Source organism: Camellia sinensis, chromosome 6 (assembly GCF_055761805.1).
Source record: "Camellia sinensis isolate YWXY chromosome 6, ASM5576180v1, whole genome shotgun sequence".
NCBI classification, from domain to species: domain Eukaryota; kingdom Viridiplantae; phylum Streptophyta; class Magnoliopsida; order Ericales; family Theaceae; genus Camellia; species Camellia sinensis.
Genome location: NC_138966.1, coordinates 51,588,186 through 51,610,744, shown reverse-complemented (window position 1 = coordinate 51,610,744; position 22,559 = coordinate 51,588,186). Strand labels below are relative to the sequence as shown.

At 39.5% G+C, this 22,559-nt stretch overlaps 2 protein-coding genes across 2 annotated transcripts in view; both read right to left on the bottom strand.

Annotated features, from left to right (window-relative positions):
* LOC114264097 (protein DETOXIFICATION 33) overlaps positions 1-22,559 on the bottom strand; it is a 55,306-nt gene that overhangs the window by 2,387 nt on the left and 30,360 nt on the right. Inside the window, exons 3-5 of the mRNA XM_028204706.2 lie at positions 1,606-1,951; positions 1,046-1,132; positions 215-271 (exon numbers count right to left, since the gene is read on the bottom strand). Coding sequence (XP_028060507.2) covers positions 215-271; positions 1,046-1,132; positions 1,606-1,951 — 490 coding nt within the window. The remainder of the gene's footprint in view (positions 1-214; positions 272-1,045; positions 1,133-1,605; positions 1,952-22,559) is intronic.
* LOC145792522 (uncharacterized) lies at positions 11,508-15,096 on the bottom strand. Its single transcript, XM_082873196.1, has 4 exons — positions 14,858-15,096; positions 13,482-13,849; positions 12,924-13,403; positions 11,508-12,837 (listed from the first exon to the last, which is right to left on the bottom strand). Exons 1-4 carry the CDS (start codon positions 15,094-15,096, stop codon positions 11,672-11,674), a joined length of 2,253 nt encoding a protein of 750 aa, XP_082729322.1. The 3' UTR covers positions 11,508-11,671.

The following is a 22,559-nucleotide window of genomic DNA, read 5'->3' as shown; positions in this document are numbered from 1 at the left end:
ATATCCTCATTTTGATTGTTGAGACTACATCGACAAAGAAAGCAATTTTGTAATCTCCGTTTGTTTTGGAAAAAAATATTGCAAAACTCTTTTTTTTTTCAACCTCCTTTCTCTACTCAGCCACCAAAGGATGCAATTAGGAATGTTTTTAGAAGAAGTTAATTCTTAGCATATGTCTTTGATAAGTAAGGATAAGTTAAGCAGGGAAGATCACCTTATGGCAGCATTAAACCCAATTGCAATCATGGCATCCCATCCTTGAATATTCATGCTGCACAAAAATTTCCAACCAAATTATGACTTTTTTTTTTCTTACATACAAAGGATCCATGTTATAAAATCCCTTCAAATGGAATATTCCAATTTGTTTTCCACAACAATGAAGAGCAGTATTTGTAGTCTAGATTGAGGTCATTGCTATAAATAGGAAATTGGTCTTAAAGGACTACTTTTTCCCATAAAATATTTGGGTCCTCATTTGTATATATTGTTAGGATTAATCCACATGTGATAAAGGTAGGTTCCATATAATTATTAGGTTGGTTTATACATATGTATTTGAATTAGGATAGTAGAGTTCAGAATCTACTACAAAACTTAATATACATAGCATTGGGTTACCTAATTGTATGGAACTAAGATTCTCATTGGTAGAGTATTATAAATAATCTGTGTGGACTATACGGTTTCTTTGTGAGAGAGATTGAGAGAGGCACTGGGTAAGCAAGGGCTCAATTACTCATGGAGCATCGGGTTCGGGTAGTGGCGTGGGTTTTGAGTGTTTTGGTCATCTCACATGTATTCTTTATTTTATTCATAGTGGAAGCTCTCTCTTTCTTCCGCGGATAAAGACAATTTGGGGTAAATCACGTAAATCTGTGTGATTGTTTCTCTTTGGTGTGTGCGTGGTTGTGCTTCCTTTACATTGGTGGGAAGTGATATAAATCTGAACGTATATATGTATATATATTTTTATGTCAACTGTTTAATTTCAAAACTTAAGAGCTTTAGCTTAGAAGGAATGAATGCTGATGAAGTATCATACCAGATAGAGATGGCATCAACTGCTATCAAAGGATTTGGCAGACGGCCAGTTATCACCACCAGTACCATCAAGTACCAGAACTCCAAACTGCACATCAATTCACCCAATAAATTCATATTCACATGTAACAAAATTCAAAAAATGCCATAAAACCATATAAATTTAAAGGGTTAATTTCGTTTTTATCCCTTTGAAGTATCGTCACTTTTTTTATTTCATCCTCAAATTATCAGTTTCATCTTTTTAGTGTCTAGAATTTTGTAATTTCAGCTAATGTGGTCTAATTGGAGGGCGTTGTCCAAAAGTCAAAGCATAGTTCAATGGGTAAAAATGTCATTTTAAAATGTGAACGATTTAAACCAAACAACCAAACACTCATTTTTTTTGCTGTTTTGAAATGAAAGGTAAAGAAAAGGATGGGTGTTTGGTTGTAGGTTGTTAATTGTCTAATTTAGTGTAAGTCAAAAAATAAGTATTTGGTTGTATTATTTAAATTGATTTGGTGATGGATTAATGAAAATGTGCAATAATTTGACAATGACAAAAGGGTACAAACATACCATAACATAACAGCAGAAGCTAAAGAAAGCTTGATAAAGCCCCACAAGTCAACAAAAGCAAGCCAAGTGAATCCACTCCAAGCACCATCTGATTTGGTGATGAAAATGTAGAGCAATTGTCCAAATACAATGAGCCACCATGAGGTATTGAGAGTGACAGCAGCACCAATCAAACCCCATCCAAGCTTCAGCATTAGGAGCCAACTAAAAAAAACATGTAGGACTAGCACTATTGCTGATACACATGCCATTACTATCATTTTCCTCTGCGCTTGCAAGAATTTCTGTATTGGAAAGTTCAATGCATATGCAAATAATTGTGGCAGCATCCATAGTGCAAATTTTCCTGCACCACAAAATCAATCAAATTGCCTCTGTAGTAACGAACCAAACTACCGAACTACTTAGGCTCAACTTATTAAAAGTTCATTTGAGAATAAATTTTTAAGTAAACAAGTTTGAATTGCGCATATTTTAAGCTTTCATTTGGCACGTCAGGCTTTTTGGCTTTTAGATTATTTTAGTTTCAAAAAGACAAAATAGGTTTTTTAGTCCAATAAGACAAAATATCACATCCAAACCATAATCATTTCATTTTTTCTCTCATAAAAGTCACAAAAGTCAAAAAAACCCTATCCCAAATGAGACTTTTTAACCTAATACTAAAATAGCTAAAAAGTCAAAAGCTCAACACACATCCCAAACGAATCCTAAAACTGGTAATGTTTTTAAGTAGGGGTGAGTGAAACTAGACCCTAAAGAATGAGGGCCAGATAAAACTTGAGGGACTATTATTTGGGCAATGAAATCTTGACTGATGCCTTACATTTTCTTAGATTTAATTTAATTTTTTTTTTTTTTTTGGGGGGGTTGGTTGGGAGCAGCCCTTGCAAGTCCCCCATATCGAGTCCGGATTTTTTAAGTAATTTTAAAGTAATTTTTTATATGATTGATTTTGCTTCTAGAGAATCCGGACTCCCCCATATCCCTCCACCATTTTTTTTAATTAGCAAAAAGAAATTTTATTGATAAAGAAAACAAGATATATGCGAAAACTTATATAAAAGGAAATCCATATCCCTCCACCATTGCTCAAGAACATAAAAGGAAATCCTTTAAAGGGGAGGAAAAAAAAAAAAAGAAGTCTTCAAGGGGCTCTCAGCTTTTTGTTTAAGGGGATAAAATGAGATACAAATACGTTGCATGTCTAATATATACAACATAATAGTATAAAAATACAAGAATTATTATTTATTACTATTATTTTATGATGCCTAGGCGAGTAACTTAACAGTTTTGGGTGAGCCATTACGCAGTTTGCAAAAAGGTTCTTTTTTTTTAATAATTTTTAAAAAATATATTACTAAAGCAAATCTACACTTTACTTAACACACATATTCTAATTTCTATTGAAAAATTATTTATTTTTAACACTGTTGGCTACATATTTTGTAAAAGCCAGTTACAGTTCGACACGTGGCATAGTAAGGGTAATAAAGGAAGGTTATTCAAGCCTTTAATCCTGATCGTACACGTGACAATAAACATTGGTCCTCACATGATCCGAGTAACACTAGATCAAATAACGGGATGCAAGATGACGTGTCTTCAAACGGTTACTCATATTCAAATCTAAGTACAAGAGGGAAGCTCAACTGCCAGTAATGGCGTAATGGAGCTACTTGTAAGGAAGCATGACCAGCGATCATGGAGGAGCAGTTCGACAGTTCGAAGTGCAGTTCGAAGGTCATCACTGACGAGTATAAATAGCAGGGTAGCCCCCAGAAAGAGGGGAGGACTCAGATCATACAAACCAATCATTTACTTCATATATTTTCTTTCCAGTCATTTACATTTCCAGTCTTTAAATACCTGTTCTTTAAATACCTGCACTTTAAATACTCGTACTGCACTTCGATTCATAGGAGTAGTTTCAAGTAGATTCAAGTAGATTGCTGTTGTAAACCTCTCCGAGGCTGAGTTCGGACCATTGTAAGTGTTCATTTTTATGAAATACTTCAATTGTTCTTCATATTACTGTTATTTCTCTTAATTTCTCCTAAGTCAAGCCACCAGTAAAAGTCCTCTTCATTGAGGCTGAAAAGAACTAAAACACAATCGTCTGATAATTGGTTGGCAATTATAATTTCTGTAAGGACTGATTGATCCTTGCTGGCACGCTCACATTCACAAAATACCCTTCGAAAAGCCAAAAAGCCAACATATATTTTTGGCACGCCCAGTGGGACTTAATTAAAAATGGCTAGAAGAAGACGACAAGGAGAAAATGAACGCTTCGAAGAAGGCGTGGAAGGAGAGGTAGAAATACCAAATCCAGAGGATAATGTGGTAACACATCCTGTGGAAACTCCTATATTGTCAGAACCTATGGTCGAACAGACCAGTACTTCTGGACAAGAACCATATGTTCATATTATTGGACAAAACCAAGGAATTGGACCGTCCACTATGCCATTTACTCAACCAACAAATCCATGGGATGGTTTAGTGAATGCCATGGGACAACAACTAATGAACACAATGGAAAGGTGGGCAACATCCTTTTTGGATCGAATGAATAACCACCAACCAACAAACACAAGACAAACGGAGGAAGTTGTAAATGTTCCCCAACAAAGATTGGCTAGAGAAAAACAGCCTATGCAAGTTAATGGACAAACTAATGGTCAAACTAGTACCCAAAACTTTGAAAGACCATCACCTCAGTCTTGGTATGAACCCATTTCAAGGCCTATAGCAGGCCAAAATGTCTCAGTACTTAATAATGAAGCCACACAAGTTGGTGGATCTGGCCAAGTACAAGAAACTGGCGTAAGAATGGTTACAAATCCCATGTTCGAAGCCATACCTGGCACAAGGGGGTACACTAATCCCTTATTCGAATTTACACCCGGGGGGTTGGAGGGTTTTCCTACAAATGGTAGAGACACAATACCTGTTCCAGCACCTTTTGCAGGTCCTTTTGCAGGTCATGCTCAAAGGGGTTACCCATACCCTCAACAGCAACCTGCACCGCAAGGACAACCAGCCCCAAATTTACCACCTTATGGACCAAGAGGACCACAAGCACAAGTTTATCCACCAAATCCTGTGTTTGCTCCTCCAGTAGTGGTTCAGCAGGCACAAAATATGGTCCCTAGAGACCAGATTGTTGATATTGTTAGGGAGATATGTGGACCAATGGCTCGGGGGGTCCAGACTCCTATATACAGAAAACCATACCCAGAATGGGTAGATAGGGTACATGAATACCCAAGGGGATTCAGGATACCAGATTTTACCCTTTTTTATGGGACTGGAAATCAATCAACGATAGAGCATATTGCTAGATTTGCTGCTCAATGCGGTGAATTCACTAACCATGATTATATGAAACTGAGATTATTTCCAAATTCCCTAACGGGAGGAGCATTTGTATGGTACATCAACCTTACACCTGGCTCCATTCAAAATTGGCAACAAATGGAAGAGACATTTCATGCCCAATTCTTCCAATCAGAGCCAGAAGTATCTATGGCAGATTTGGCTAGGTTGAGTCAAAGGCCTGAAGAAAAGGCTACTCAGTTTATTGCCAGATTTAAAAGGGCTCGAAATAAATGCAGAGTCATCCTGCCAGAGCCAGAATTCGTCAGATTGGCTCAAAATGGTTTAGAATTCAGGCTTCGAAAGAAGTTTGATTCAACTGAATTCAGAGATTTGGTCGAACTGACCTATAAGGTGTCTCGATATGAAACATTATTAGAAGAGGAACAAGATCGAAATAATGCATCATATAAGACATATTATAGGGATCCTAATTATGAAATAGATGCAGCAGAGATTGTAGGCAAAGAACCTGTAATCTGTGAAGCATTAATTCGTAAGGATACAACTATAGACCAGCAGTTTAAAAAGAAAGACTTTCACAGAAAATACTCTTTCGATTTAACAAAAGCAGATGACATCTTTGATCATTTGCTCGCGGCTAATTTCCTTAAGTTACCTAAAGGAGTAAAACTACCATCTCCAGATGAACTGAAAGGAAAAGTATACTGTAAATGGCATAATTCTTGGTCTCACTCGACTAAAAACTGCATTGTTTTTCGAGACAGGATCCAAGAACAGATTCGAAAAGGAAGTTTGAAGTTCTCAGCTAAAACAGAAAAAGCCATGGGAATTGACAGTGATCCCTTTCCAGAAGTTGGAGAGGCAGCAGCCAATGTCATTACATCAGATTTCCAGAACTTGTCCTTGACAGAATTGGAGGAAGTCAATGTGCAGATGCATGTTGCTAATCAAACCAACGTCAAGAAGAACACTAGAAGACCACCAGTTATTGAACAGGGTTCCTCACACCAGATGGAACGTTCTGATGAAGAATCACTGGATGATGATTCTTTAGAAGCAGCGGTGATGCAGAGAATGTGCCCCAGGTGCAGACTCAGTTACAAATGGTTGAAGGGGCTTCCAACTGATGGAAAGCAATACTACAGGGATGTTCAGAGACGTCCTAAATCAACCAATGCTTACAACAAAAGGCCGTATCCGGCTAGTGATAGGCAGAGACCACCAGTGGTTGAGCCTATGGTAAACAGAATGCATGACAAAGGCAAGAAGCTCTTGCATGAATCCAGGCCACATAACTATTATAGAGTGGAGAGTAGCCATTCCGAAAGAAAACTGGAGAGAGGTTCAGTTCATGGAACCAGAGCCAGAGAGTGGCCCCCTAGACCGGTTTTACATAGGACAGAAAATGGTCACCCTTATCGAAGGTCTGAATCAGATTCAAAACATGAGGACAAAACCAGGCACTTACCTTCACGGCCAGTTTCGAAGATGGCTTCGAAGGTGGAAAAGGGCAGATCAGCGTCTGAATCAACAAGCTCATGGGTACCTGGGGTCCCGGATTGGTTTGTAATGCAAAACAAACCTAGGGAGGTGCTTGCTTATGAAGATACTGTAAACCAAGGCAGGATGATCAAGCCTCCTATGGTGGCTCCGAACAACTGGGTGCTGCTTAAACAGCCAAAGACGAGGGAACCCGACATGATCCCAGTCATCTCAAGATCACAGAGGAGAAAAATTCAGCGCAGGTACACCCAGTACCAAAAGGATCTGAAGGAAGGTGGAGAAAATTCTTCATCAGTCAAAACGGAAGGGAGGAAGAACCTAAAATCAGACCATGCTCCAAAGCCAGTTCCACAGAGCACAGTGGTCTGCAGCCGAGAACGGTTGGCCAAGGTTCATTCTGAACTGAAAACCAGAGAAAAGGCCAGTTTGGTAGGGTTGGAGAAAGCTCTGATGGAGACAGATAGCGAGACTGAAGAAGAGATTAGCGTGAGTCAGAAGAAAGAGGTTGTGGAGGAAGAGATGTTTGAAGCCTTCATGGCTGAGCAAACGTTTCTGACTAAAGAGCCAGTTGAGAAAGATCCTTCGAAGGGATCAGTTAGTGATGAAATACCAGAATGCATCATGCAGGATGTTTCTGAGGGAGTCAACCAAAGTAACCAAGAGGGGAAACAAGTACAGCCAGCCATCCAGTTTGGCTCGTTTCCCCCAGTATCAGTAAACATGGTACACATACTGCCACAAGAATTTCAAGCTGGAGATGAGAATCAAGAGGGGCAGGAAGCTGACCCAGTTCAGATCTCCAGTGAAGATTCACAAGCAAGTATGGTGCAAGATAACTTCGAAATGGTCATCCCGATGGAAGATGAATATGAGAGTGAAGAGGTGGTAAGCATCAATCTATCGTATCCATTTGAGTACCCCTCGGATTCGATGACACAGCACGTCAGACCTTTGTACATCAAGGCTTTCTTTGATGGGGTACAGCTGAACCGAGTCCTAGTAGACAATGGGGCAGCAGTGAACCTACTCCCGAAATCTTCTTTGAAGAAACTAGGAAAAAAGAATCCCAGGTTGATACCAACCAGCACAACCATTGCTGGTTTTGCTGGAGATAAACAAATGGCTCAGGGGATTCTACCCATTAATTTAAGTGTGGGAACCAGGGATTGTATGACAGCATTTTTCGTAATCGACAGTAATGCTAAATACAATGCTTTGCTTGGAAGGGACTGGATCCACACTAACAAGTGTGTACCTTCTTCTTTACATCAGAAAATCATGATGGCCTTAGGCAATGGAGAGACAGAGGAGATCGACGCAGATCCTCAACCCTTCATAGCCTGTGCAGACTTTGCGGAGGCTAAATTGTATATTGAGGGAGTGACACCTCTCAGTATACTGATGAAAGATGACAATTCAGCCGAAGTGACGGCTGATGAGGAGGTGACACACCTGAAGCACTTAGTCCAAAAAAGTGCTGGTGAAGAGGTTGTCCTTAGAGATGACAATGATGCCTGGTTATAGGCAAAGAAAGGAACCACCAGAAGCCAAGTCCTTGGCTTTGATCAAGTTTTCAGCATTGGACATAAAAGCAATAGTCCAGAAAGTTCAGGAGCAAGAGAGAGAGGCCATGATAATTGGCTGCAAGCAGCAGCAGCAACAGGCTAGAGTCTTGACTCTTGGTAAGTACTGTGCCTTGGACATTGAAACAAAAGTCCAAGAAATACAGGAAGAGGAAGCCTTGTGGACAGATTTTGTCTATGAGGAGGAGGGCAGAGATATTGAACTGAAGAACTTAGGGGCAGAACCAAGCTCGAAGATCACTTCAAAGGCAGCAGAAACTAGAGGGAGTTCTCATGTACAAGACCCTTTAGAAGAAGTAAATCTAGGGGAAGGTTCTGTACAACAGCCCACTTATGTAAGTGCTTGTTTGAATGCTCTGGACAGAAACCAGCTTTTGGTTGTTCTGAAGAAATACAAAGATTGCTTTGCATGGTCTTATAATGAACTACCAGGATTGGACAGGTCATTAGTGGAACATAGGCTCCCTATGAAGCCTAATTTCAGGCCATATAAGCAGAAACCAAGAAGGATGAGTCCAGAAGTAATTTAGAAGGTCAAGGAAGAGATCCTTAGACTCCTCAAGGCAGGTTTTATTAGAACAGCCAGGTATGTCGAGTGGCTATCTAATATTGTGCCTGTAGTCAAGAAGAATGGCAAGATGAGGGTATGTATCGATTTCAGAAATTTAAATCTGGCAACTCCCAAAGATGAGTACCCTATGCCTATAGTGGACTTGCTGGTAGATAGTTCAGCAGGTCACCAAGTCTTGTCAATGATGGATGGGCATTCCGGCTACAACCAAATATGCATTGCAGAGGAAGATATCCACAAGACAGCATTCAGATGTCCTGGGAATATTGGCACCTTTGAGTGGGTTAAAATGCCATTTGGTCTAAAGAATGCTGGAGCTACATACCAAAGAGCCATGAACACTATCTTTCATGATCTTATTGGAGGATATCTGGAATGTTATATTGATGATATTGTAGTTAAATCCCAATCCATGGAAGAGCACCTGTTTCACTTAGAAGCAGCTTTTGAAAGGATGAGGAAGTTCAAGTTAAAGCTCAATCCTCTTAAATGTGCTTTTGGGGTATCATCTGGAAATTTCTTGGGCTATGTTGTTCACAAGAAAGGAATACAGATTGATCAGAATAAAGCCAAAGCAATCATCGAAGCCAAACCCCCATCAAGTAAGAAAGAGTTACAAAAGTTCCTTGGGCAGGTTAACTTTCTTCGAAGGTTCATTTCTAACACTGCAGGGAAAACTAAAATATTTTCTTCCTTGTTAAGGCTGAAAGATGAAGAGGAATTTGTGTGGACAGCAGAGCATCAGATTGCTTTCGAAGGTATCAAGGCCTACTTGGCTAACCCTCCAGTGCTGATGCCACCAAAGGGGAACAAGCCCTTGAAGTTATACATAGCTGCAGCAGAGGATTCATTGGGAGCTTTCTTAGCCCAAGACAATGAAGAAGGCAAGGAGCAAGCTGTTTATTACCTTAGTAGGTTTTTAAATTCGTATGAATGTAAATATTCAGCTGTTGAAAAGCTGTGTCTTGCTTTGTATTTTGCTGCAATAAAATTAAGATATTATCTTTTGCCTACAACTGTCTTGGTAATTGCAACCACAGATTTGGTTAAATATATGTTATCTAGACCAATGTTGAGGGGAAGAATTGGCAAATGGATACTTGCCTTATCAGAATTTCATCTAGAATATGTCCCTCAAAGGGCAGTAAAAGGGCAGGTTTTAGCCAATTTCTTGGCAGATCATCCATCTCAAACTGAGATCCAGGAGATAATGGAACTTGGTATGACCAGTGTTGAGCCATGGCAAATGTGGTTCGATGGGTCGAAAGCAAATGGGTTAATTGGAATTGGTATTGTAATCAAGTCTCCACAGGGGACAGAAACTACCCATGGTTTTAGAGTGGATGAAGCTACCTGTTCCAATAACCAGGCTGAATATGAAGCCTTAATTGTGGGACTAGAGATTCTTATTGGATTACAAGTACATGCAGTTGACATATTTGGGGATTCTCAATTGGTGATTAACCAAGTGAAAGGAATTTTCAAGTGTCAAAGCATAAGTATCTTGCCATATTATGTTGTTGCATTACATTTGCTTTCTCAGTTTCAAATAGCAAATGTAACCCATGTTCCAAGATTCTTGAACAATAGAGCCAATGATGTGGCTCAAAAGGCTTCGAACTTCAAGAGAAGGGATAATACCCAAAGGGACATAAGCCAAACAACATATCAGAGATTAATTCAACCTTTGAATAAAAGGAATGTGATCTTGGAAGTCAATCATAATGACTTACAAGAACAAGATTGGAGGCATCCAATAATGCAGTACTTGGCTGGTCCATCTTCGAAGGCCAGTAGAAAAGTTAAATTGCAGTCTATGCAATATATGATATATGGTAATGCTCTCTACAAAAGGGGGGGAGATGGCTTATTGTTGGAATGTCTAGGCCCGAAAGAAGCATTAACAGCCATGGCTGAGGTTCATGAAGGCATCTGTGGTGCTCATCAACCTGGTGTAAAAATGAGATGGTTGCTTCGAAGGCATTCCTATTATTGGCCAACCATTCTTAAAGACTGTATAGAATATGCAAAGGGGTGTCAGGCATGTCAAAAGCATGGCACAATAAGGCACGTGCCCATAACTGACCTACATGCAGTAGTGAAGCCTTGGCCATTCAGAGGGTGGGCCATGGATATGATGGGAAAAATACACCCACCTTCTTCGAAACATCATTGTTTCATTCTAGTGGCCACTGACTACTTCACTAAATGGGTCGAAGCTAAGCCATACAAGGCTGTAGACCAAACAGAGGTTATTGATTTTATTAAAGATTTGATCCATAGATTTGGAATCCCGCAAACCATAACAGTTGATAATGGAACTGTGTTTGATGGGAAGATGGTGAAGGCTTTTGCGGCAGAATTTGGAATTAGCCTTGTTAATTCCACACCCTATTATGCACAAGCTAATGGTCAAGCTGAGTCATCCAATAAGTCCTTGAAAAAAGGAATACAAAAGGTTGTGGATGACAATCCCAGGGATTGGCATAACCTATTGTTGGATGTTCTGTGGGCATATAGAACCTCACCAAGGTCAAGCACAGGGGTCACTCCCTATGCCTTGGTGTATGGACATGATGCAGTCTTACCAGTAGAGATTAATGTTAAATCTTTGAGAGTAAGATGTCAAGATCAATTGAATCCTGAACAATACCATCAAAGTATGTGCTTAGAATTAGAAGGCATAGATGAAGCCAGAATTTTGGCGTTAAATAGCATTCTTTTCCAAAAGAAGAAAGCAGCCAAGAATTATAATAAGAAAGTCAAACACATTGGCTTTGATGAAGGTGATTTGGTATGGAAGACAATACTCCCAATTGGGATTAAAAGCCATAAGTTTGGCAAATGGTCACCTAATTGGGAAGGACCATATCAAATTCATAGGGTTCTGCCTTTTGGAGCATACCATTTAAGAAATTTGAATGGTTATGTACATCCCAAAAAGATTAATGGCAGATATCTAAAACCTTATTTTCCAACCGTTTGGGAGACACAAGGGATAGAGTGAACACCATATGCAAAAACACAAGCTTGTTCAAATTATATTCAAAATAGTGTGCTTTCATAAAGAATCAAGTACATTATGCCACAAATTGGCCCAAAAATCATTACAATGCTTTAATTGTTTTTGTACAATAGCTTTCCTATTACTAAGGGAAGGAAATAATTGAATAGCTGCAGCCATGTTTTCTTTTCGATCAGCCAGTCCTTGATTGGTGATGTGCAGTTTCTTATCAGTTCGAACCAAGGCTTGGTTTACTGCAGCTAACTCCTCTTCGAGCTGAGCTTTCTTCTCCAGAAGTTGGACTCGAAAGTGGGAGGCAGAAGAGTGTTGTTCTTTCAGAGTTGATACTTCAGTATGCACCTGAGAAACAAAACTCTGGTCCTTAGCCAGCTTATCATCCGCAGCTTTAGCAGCATGGCAAATGTTGAGATAAAAATCAATAGTAGCTGCAGCCTGAGATAAATGACTTGAAACACTCATGGCAGACTGCTCAGCAATGTTACAGCATTGAAGGAACCCATTCCTGATGATAGGCCTTTGTAGAGCCTCGAAGGGGATCCTTGAAAAGGAAGTCAACAGTTGCAAGCATGTGTCCAAATCTACTAAAGGTACAAAAGGCTTGTTGCTGGAGAAAGGAGAACTCTCGAAGATTTCCAAAAGGGAGTTAGCCAAGGCTAATGGCTCAGTTTCAGTAGTAGAAGTAGGAGAGGTAGAAGGTATGTCAAAAAGACTAGCTAGTCTTCCTTCAAAAATGTCTACCTCATCCCTTGACATGAAGGGCATAGAGAGTGTTGTGGTGGAAGACACAAAGGGCTGCATAGGGATGGGAGAAACAGATGGAGCATCTTTGGCAGCCTCTATGGTCTTGGCCACCAGCAAATCAAGTGAGGAAGGGCTGGAAGTAGGCATTGGTGATGAGTCATGAGTTGGAGAATTATCGGCATCCCCTGAAGGAGAATCAACTGCCATGCGAGATGAAGTAGCAGTAGGAGGAAGAGTGAGGATCGAAGAAACAAACTGAGGCAGATCAAGAGTCAAGAAAGGGAGGTATGGCTCTAAGCCAAGGAAAAGAGATGCAGGGATACTTGGCCTCGGTAAAAATGTATCGAATATAGGCTTAGGAAGTGGGAGCGTGATTTGAATGGTTTTCACGCGTTGCATCTGATCAACTTCGACTGAAATTGGGGAAGGTTCCGTTGGGAAGATTAATGCAGTGGTCGTTGCTGTAAAAAGAAGAAAATGTGAGGTAATGTCAAGTCTTAGTCTTGAAGAGTCGGCAAGAAAAGAATAAAGGCATGAAGAAACTTACTTGTTCCAAGGAATTGTTGCTGCTGCCTCTCCTCAGCTCTTTCAGCTCTTTCAAGAACAACTATGGCTTTGGGATATTCTTGTTCTACAACCTCATGGATGGGATCTTCAAACGAGCTGGTAGCTAAAACAGTAACCTTCCTCCTCTTTTCTATTACTTGAGCAATTGTCTCGGAATCAGAATCTTCGGTAAAATCGGAAGGAGAAACGGTAATTTTTCTTCTCCTTTTCCTTTGAGTTGGTATCATTCGCTCCTCCATTGTCTTCTCGACCTTTTTAGGTTGGGGTCCAGACTCTTCAAAAGTGAGCTTCTCCTCTTCTTTCCTAGCGGCTATCCCCTCTTGAGCCAATTGAGGTTCTCTTTTGTTTCTTTTCAAGGGAGACTCCTGTTCTTGATCGTTTTCTTCTTCCTCTATCTCTGGAAGTTCGATTTTTTCCCTTTCTAGCTCAAGGAGTCTCTTCTTCTTTTGTTGTTGACCACCTTCATAAAAGAAGGATTAGAGATAAGATAGCAAGCATTATGTGGAGAGGTTAGAGAAAAGGAAAAAGGGGTACATACTTCGAGTGACTCTGGGAGGAATTGAAGCAGCAGAAGTAAACTGAGTTGTAGCAGTTACTGTAATTGGAATAGTGGAAGAAATGACAGTCTCAGCTTCTTTGGGCTTGGGCACATCCAGCACCTCCAATAGGTTTTGAGAGGAGATGGCCAAATAAACTTCCATGTTGCTCACCCACCAATTTTGATATCTCTTCAATTCAGTACCATGAGGGGAGAAAGGGGTGAACTCAAAACTGGCCAAATCATCCATAAACTTGAAGGTTGCCTCTTCTAATCTCGATTTTCGAACCTTCAAATCCCTCTTAGTAAGACTCAGATTGGTGTTGCTGCAAAGAGGTATTGGAACTCCTTGTGTGAGGCCAAATTGTCTAGCAAATTGAGCAGGACAATAAGGCTCAGCTATGCATTTATAGGCTCTGGGGTTGGTGGTCCCAATAAACAGTTCCCTAGGGATCAGTAGGGAAGCCCACATATCTTTATGAATAGGCAAAGCACAGAGCCTATCACTGAGGAAGTGATTTAACCAGGTTGGACCTATGCTAGCTTCGAAGGGACGGAAACGATGATCAGGAAGAGCAGCTGGTAGTTGATGAAAGAAGGAGAAATAAAAGGCAAAAGTAGCTGGATAAAGTGAAGCATTGGCCAGTTTTATGCCATGAGTGAGGGAGTGTAGCCCAGAAAATTTAAGGCATTTGGATTGTAGTTTAGTAAAATAGGCAAAAAGCCAAAGCTGAAGAATCCAAAATGGTCCCCCTTGATTGGCATCTAGGGGTTTCTCACAAAAGAGGGAACAAACTCTATATACATGACCCAGAATGTATGGGGCTAAGGCTATTCTTTTCTGCAAAACCAAGGCTTTGGCAAGAGGAGCAAATTCGAGCATGATTCTTTGGGAGGAGGTGCAGAAAAGAAATTTGCAAAGCCAATATAATAAAAAGGAAAAGAATTCCCTATCAGTTACTGGACCCATTCTTTTGTTCTCGACTCTAACAAAATCACTGTAAGATAAATTAAGAGAGGGGAGGGAGAAAGGGACTACTAAGTCAGGAAAATCTGGTGTGATGGGGGTACCAATGGGGGATACTCCTAATAGGTGGCAAATATCAAGAACAGTGGGAGCCATCATCCCACACCTAAACTGAAAGAAATTGAAAATAGGGTTCCAAAAACATAAAGCAGCGGGGATTAGAAAAGGGTCTTCTGAGATAGTTACCCTAGATAGTCGAAGAGCATCAAGAAGGCAGAGTTCTTGAAGGTCCAATGTCCTAGCAGGGACAACTCGGTCGTACCATTCTTGCCACTCTGGTCTCATCGTGGGCCAGCATCGGTGAGGACGATTGACTTTCCAGCCTTGCCAGTCGAGACCACCCTCATACAGAAGGCATTGATTCTCCAAGCGAGGATATAGGGCGGGAAGCTCGGAAGGGATCTCCTTGAAAATGGGTCCTAGCACGTACTCTCGCTGCACATGGCGACGAGGGATAAAGATACGCCCATCGATAGCACTTTTCTCATCACCCTTGTATTTCTCACATTCAGCATCAATAAGCCGCTTCAAAGCCACAGATGAGCTTACGCGCTCTATGGTCGGAACTTTTGATGGGGAAGAAGCCATTGAGCCATTGATAGTGAGTTTTCGGAAAATATAGAAGGGAGTAGAGAGAAATGGAAGTCTAAAGGGGGTTTGAATGTGTAAGCAATTCCGGGGCACAGAGTGAAAAGGTTTTAAATAACTTTTGTGTGCGGGGATACATCTCGTAAGTCATTAAGTACTAAAACGTGCGAAAACAAGGAATCTCTTTCAACATCGATAATTTCTGGAGGGAAAAACACATTGATGCCAGCTTCGAAGCCACATTTTGGCGCTAAAATTTCAAACAACAACGGCTTCGAAATGCAGGAGCCGACTTCGAAGCATACTGCATGCTTAAAAATGTTTGAATATTCAAAGTATTGGTCTACTTCAAAAAATCTAAAGACCTGTTCGAAGTGACAACATTCGAAGCAAGCCTTAGGACTCTTTAAGGAAAAAAAAAGGGCACTGTTCGGAACATCCAAAACCAATTATTGGTTTTTACATGAGCAAGAAGGAATTGCCATAGTTTGCCCTTCGAAGCCAAAAGAGATCAGTTTCAAATTGATTGGCTATATCAACTATGACCATATATTGGTTACAGTTAATATAAAGTCACTAAAATCGAAGTACTAAAATAGTATCTGCCAGAATTGTCAATTTTACTCCATGAATTGGAAGAAGACATGATTGGTTCTTTTAGTACTTCGTTAAACAGTTGATTCGAAGGATGAAATTGTTCAATTCAAAGTTATGAGTTAGCTTTTAGAGATAAAAGGAAACAGAGTCAAACAGTGTTAAGTACAGAAAGACTTTGTTTATATTAAAGCCAAGATAATTACATTAAGTAACTCTATCTCGGTACAAATTCAAGCTCATAAAAATAAGGAATAGAATAAATAACAAGGTCATGAAATTTTGTCCAGTAATGGTCAATAAATTTCTGTTCTTTCTTTATTATTTCTTCTATTTCTTCTAAAGTTGATTGCATAAGCTGATGAGCCCTCACTTCATAATAGAGTTCTTCAGCCTTTGCTTCGAAGGCCTCTTCCCTCGATTTTTGTTCCAAGTCATCTATAACCAAACCATCCCAGTACGCAGAATCTTTATTCCTGAAGTCATCGAACTCTTCGAGGAAATTCTCTGCTTCATATTGGGCATGAATTCGGAGAGATAAAAGTTCATCCAGATTTTGGATGGTGATCTTAGAATTCTGATGCCAGTAGAGGAGCACTGGGAGTTGGTCCAAAAACAAATGGAGCTCTGCTTGAGCAAGAGGGTTGAGGACATGACCCCTAGTGAGGATATCACAAGCCCATTGAAAATTCTTAAGAGGAATATCATCCTCAAGAACATTGAAGGGCAGGTGGGAGAAAGCCGCAAGCAAAAATTGAGCTTGCTTTCGCTCGGCTGGAGAAGGGGGTGACGGAGGTTGGTAAGGTGGAAAGACTTTGTCCATCGGAAGGGCAAGTCTTAGTTTTTCTGTCCAGGAAAGGATGGGAGGATGAGAAGGAGAAGATGATTCTGCTTCAGAAGACGAAGGGGAAGGAGCAGGTGTTTCTATCTCAGAGGATGCAGATGTAGAAGAAGGTGTGGATGCTTCTATTATGGGAGATGGCACGGGAACAGAAGGAGCAAAAGCATTAATGTAGTCAAGCCAATCAGAAGAACAAATCTTCGCCTTTTTGGCTAAAAATGAAGGGGTGTACCCTTGTGCTTCTTCTGAACGTTGGGCAGGATGCATTATCTTCGTAGGCATGGAAGAAGTATACCAAGCCACAAGCAGATTCTCCTCCAAGCTACGTCGAAGGTCAATGGGCACGTAAGGGTAGACCACTGAGCTTCGAGCGTAGGAGGGAAACTCCAAGGGGTCAGTAAACTCAACAAAATGGTGATTGATTCGCTCCCTTAGATCATAAGTCTCAGGAGTGGACCAGCTTGTCCAGCCAGAAGCTCCAGAGGATGAAGAGGTCACAGTTTCATCCCATGCAGAGGTCTGTGAAGAAGAGTTTCCTAGATCCATATTTTCAACTTGTCGAAGCAAAGGCTCGAGGGTAGTTCGGTCAGAATACAAAGGGAGCTTAGGGGAAGAACTCTTTGTATCTGTAAGTTTGTAAACCAAGGGATTAAAGGCAATGTGTTCATAATCCAGAGGTTTATAATCTACAAAAGCCTCCATTACCTGAATATAGAAGGGCGGGTAAAGGTGGCTAATGAATGCGTGGAGGTTCTTTCGAGGGGGAACAACATCACTCAAAGGCTCTTCATATGCTTGATCAATAGAAAGGGAAGTTGATGCAGCCATAGCCTGTTCGAATACTAAGGTATTGGGATGTTCGACGAGTTAATGTAGATGATCTCCAAATGGATGACGGTTGTGTTTCCAGAATATGGACTCCATACACGTTCTGGAAGCGCGGGAAAACTGCAATCCACTAATATCACCAAGTATTGGGTATATTAGTGCGGGGGGTAATGTTGGCTACATATTTTGTAAAAGCCAGTTACAGTTCGACACGTGGCATAGTAAGGGTAATAAAGGAAGGTTATTCAAGCCTTTAATCCTGATCGTACACGTGACAATAAACATTGGTCCTCACATGATCCGAGTAACACTAGATCAAATAACGGGATGCAAGATGACGTGTCTTCAAACGGTTACTCATATTCAAATCTAAGTACAAGAGGGAAGCTCAACTGCCAGTAATGGCGTAATGGAGCTACTTGTAAGGAAGCATGACCAGCGATCATGGAGGAGCAGTTCGACAGTTCGAAGTGCAGTTCGAAGGTCATCACTGACGAGTATAAATAGCAGGGTAGCCCCCAGAAAGAGGGGAGGACTCAGATCATACAAACCAGTCATTTACTTCATATATTTTCTTTCCAGTCATTTACATTTCCAGTCTTTAAATACCTGTTCTTTAAATACCTGCACTTTAAATACTCGTACTGCACTTCGATTCATAGGAGTAGCTTCAAGTAGATTCAAGTAGATTGCTGTTGTAAACCTCTCCGAGGCTGAGTTCGGACCATTGTAAGTGTTCATTTTTATGAAATACTTCAATTGTTCTTCATATTACTGTTATTTCTCTTAATTTCTCCTAAGTCAAGCCACCAGTAAAAGTCCTCTTCATTGAGGCTGAAAAGAACTAAAACACAATCGTCTGATAATTGGTTGGCAATTATAATTTCTGTAATGACTGATTGATCCTTGCTGGCACGCTCACATTCACAAAATACCCTTCGAAAAGCCAAAAAGCCAACAAACACATCCTGTAAATGGAGAGTTTGAGACAGAGCCAGGAAAATGGGAAACTAAATTTGTTTGGCAAACTATTTTTTTTAAAAAATAATAATTAAATTTTTAGGAAACATTAAAAAATTAATTTCAAAATTTTGAAAGTTACTTTTACACAATTTTTTTAAATAATAATATGAATATAATCCTTGTTTTGACATTTTATTATTTTATTTTAAATTTTAAAAACACAGAAACAAAAACAAAAACAAAAAACAAAAACAAAAACAAAACCAAACATCTTTCTTTGGATTCAATTTTCAAAATCAAATTTTAAGTTTTCAATTTATCAGTTTGTTATTTTTAGTGATTTTTTTTTTAAGGAAAAATTGGTTAAACATCTCTCTTCAACTTTGGGTAATAGGAGAGATCCAATATATATATATATATATATATATAACACCAGTGGGTGTACTAAGAACATCTCTAATTTTATGAGCAAATACATACCCTATTGGATGTCAAGCATATATTCAAAAAGGCATTATTCAATATATATATATATATAACACCAGTGGGTGTACTATATATATATATATATATTGTTTATGCATTAACTAAGGTCCCTTGATAAAATTGCTCTGTAATCATATCGGAAAATTTTCAAAATTTCTCTATGTCGAGGTAAAATTGCTCTGGGTCAAATTTTCTCTATAAAAATGTTGAGACACCCCAACTATTATGAAAATATTGTATGCCATTTATCTTATAAAATCTTAATATCAGTGATCTTAAAAAAAATTCCCTTTTTTAAATATTTTAGTTTATTTTTTTAATTTTTAAATACATCTAATCCAGATGTACTAAAAAAATAAAATATTTGTAAATAAATCTTTAAAAAATTCAATAAATAGACGAACTCATTTAGAGATGGACAAATATCAGGTTGGGCCAAGTTCGGCTACGCCAACATTATATAGTAAGAGTATGTGTGTTATTCGAAATCCAGCTCGGCCTGATAATGGGCCTAACCTAACCATCCCAAGTCCGGCCTAAAAAAATGTCTGAATTTCAAGCCAACCCACTTAACCCAAAAGATATGAACTATTAATTTTTTTAATCAAAATAAATAAATAAATGAACTATTAGGTGATTTTTCGTCTAAAAGGACAATTAAATTATTTAATTTTTTTAATAATGATTTGAATTTAAAATATTAATAAAACTCAATTATAAAATAAATATAAATTTTTAAGTAAGTGCTTTAGTTTAAACTATAGAAAGAAATATACATACATATATATATATATATGTGTGTGTATTTTTATCCTTTATTATTTTTCTAATTTATTTTATAACTAAATAATGTAAAATTTAAAATTAATATTTTCTAAATGGGAGGGTCGGGACAAGTTGGCCTAAAACTCTTCATCTCAAGGCCATTTTGAAAATTAAATGAGTTCAAAAATTTTATCCAACCCAGCTCTATGAAGTAAATATTTTTTTCAATCTCTAGAAATATCGAATTGGGCTGAGCGAATTAGATGAGCCATCCGCCAATGGCCACACCTAAACCCATTCCCATGAGTCCATGTGTGGAACATGGAGCGTGTTGTTCCTATAAGGACAACACGGTGCGGTGGGATCCATGGACCTTGTCCCGAACTCATAATATTAATTCAAATCGTTAATATTTTAGGATTTATCGAGTACAATATAATTCAAATTAATTAAATATCTATAAATTCAAAATAAAACAACATTTTTTTTCAATAATTTAACAGTTAGAATAATTTTGATAATTTATTTTAAAATAGTTAAGACTTGATTATGAAGTTACACATATCCGATTAACTTGATTTTTATATATATAATATATTTAATAAATCTTACAATATAAAACGTTCAAATTATAAAAATAAATTCAGAACAAGTCCCCAATCAACCTTACAGCATGCGTGTTGTGCCAACACTCTCCTAAGTCTAGCCCCGGTGTGAAAATTATTCGATGTTTCGGGTCCATGTGTGGTTTGGTGACCCACACTACTTATGTTTCTACAAGAGTAAAAAGTTATGACTACTACCTATCCAAGACAAGAATCCATTATTTGCTGGCTCCCACGAAGATAGATGGATATGGTGCTCATTTTTGAAAATTCCAATTACATTCCTTGGGGCCGTTGATTAAGATTAAAAAATTTATGAAAAATATACTATGGGTGGCAAAAAACCGAATTAACATAAGGCATGACTGGAATTCTTGGGCTGATGGTAAAAAGGCAGTATTGCTAGCAAAATGGAAGGTCAACCGAAGATAGTTTGAGTCTGGCTTGGCAGCCCAAGATCAGACTGGGCCAAAAAAGTTTTTAGATAGGAGAAAGGCGACAGAAAGCACGCCCAAGAAGGGCGCTGACCTAGTCAACTCACATTCCTTTATTTTAGGCTTAATCAACTCATAGAAATCTGCACCTAGTGGAACACAATCCCTAAGGAAAGGGAGTTGACGTGAGGAGTGGAGGGATGCCTAACAGCCCACAACAGTTAGTAGGAGCAAGCTATAAAAGGGAACACAATCAGCACAATGAAGGTATGAAAACACTTCAACCCGAACCCTACTAAGACAATCCTGTACCTTTATCTACTTATGTCATTGAATTAGGCGTCGGAGGGTCCCTAGGCTACTCCAGCTGCCCCTTTTACGTGTATTTAAGTGTTTTTCAGGTCAAGAATCAAGCTATCTCCGTAGCGTAACTGTCGTAGCCTAAGTGGTTCAATTTGTACCCACCACAATTTGGCACCGTCTGTGGGAATTCTGCAACCAAAAGCCTAGCTCCACTTACTGAAATTCCAGATTATCCATGGCAGTGGAAAACACCAACCCATTTACAAAGGATAAACATGATGGGAACCTCTTCCTATGCCAACGAAGGCGCTTTTGAATGTCAGAACGTCGTAGAAATGACACGAACGGGAAGAGAGAAACCTGTTTGCCATTGAAAACTCAAAATGCAACAATTGGGCACAATAGTTAGCTAGCCGTGATCAAACCATATGTGCTATGAACCGGCAACTTAAGGAGCTTGTCGACCAAGTCAAGGCCTTGAAGTAAGATCAGAACCAACCACTGGTGCCCCAAGGGCAAAATGAGAAATGTTCGCGCCCCCCAAGAAAGAGGCATTAACAACAATTTAAGGGGAGAACATGGACTGAGGCAAACCCAAGACCTGCATTGACCCGTAGGGCTGGCGAAAGCAGTCACCTGGCAAGTAGTCTGCCCCGATTTGAGGGGCACGGCCAGACCTCTTCCAAATTAAAGAAGTATCAAACAAAGGACTATGCCTGTTCAGACGACGTAAGATCCTTTCTACACAAAAGGGAAGTAATAGGAGGAAAAGGTCCAAGGAGGTCAGGTCCAGCCCAGAGTTTTGACTTCCCTATAGAGGACATGAGGGCATTTATAAACACCCGGAGACAGGAGAAGGCAACCCAAGACTAGACTAGACAGCACTCTAGATCCATCATGGAAATATTAGAACAAAAAAACCTACAGGGCAGGCCAAGTCGCAGGGTCATTTGTGGTAAGATTACCAGCCACAGGGCTCTATGAAACAAAAATACACAGCAAACCGAAGAAGTTACCCAACCAGACCCAAAAATTCGAAGTCCTATTCAGAAACAAACAGAAGGGATTGTTTTTAGAGCAACAGATAAGAGACCAATCCTACTAGTGTTACCATTCACAAAAAACATTTCCATGGCAGAACCACCAAAAAAGTTCAATATTACAAAGTTCGAACTCTATGATGAAAGATCAGACCCCTTAGACCACATGCGCCACTACCGCCATGCCATGGCCCTCTAGAACGAAAACGAGCCACTTATGTGCCAAATCTTCGCTTCTAGTCTGGGCAAAACAACCTACGCTTGGTATGATAAACTCCAGGTGGTATCCTTTGACAGTTCGAAATGACTAGCAAATAAGTTTATTGAGCGGGTCATAGCAAATAGTAAAAGGGCAAAGGGACTGGACACACTTATGGCACTAAAGAAGACAGAGGATTACATTATTAAGTAGTACGCCCAACTTTACTAGAAAACTTTCCATGAGATAGAAGAGTACTGTTCAAACAAGATGGCAATCTCAACTTCAAGCAAGGACTCCAATCGAAAAACAAGCTATGGAAGTCATTAACCAAGACCCTGCCCAAAACTGTCGTGCACCTACAGTTCAGGATCGATCGATAAGTAAGCTTGAGGAAGACCAGAA

Excerpts from the sequence above, each read along its gene's own strand:
- LOC145792522 (XM_082873196.1), bottom strand. The coding sequence starts at position 15,096 with ATGGCTTCTTCCCCATCAAAAGTTCCGACCATAGAGCGCGTAAGCTCA. Across the intron at positions 13,404-13,481 it reads TCCTCCCAGAGTCACTCGAA|GTGGTCAACAACAAAAGAAG; the intron begins GTATGTACCCCT and ends TCTTTTATGAAG. Across the intron at positions 12,838-12,923 it reads GCAACAATTCCTTGGAACAA|CAACGACCACTGCATTAATC; the intron begins GTAAGTTTCTTC and ends TTCTTTTTACAG.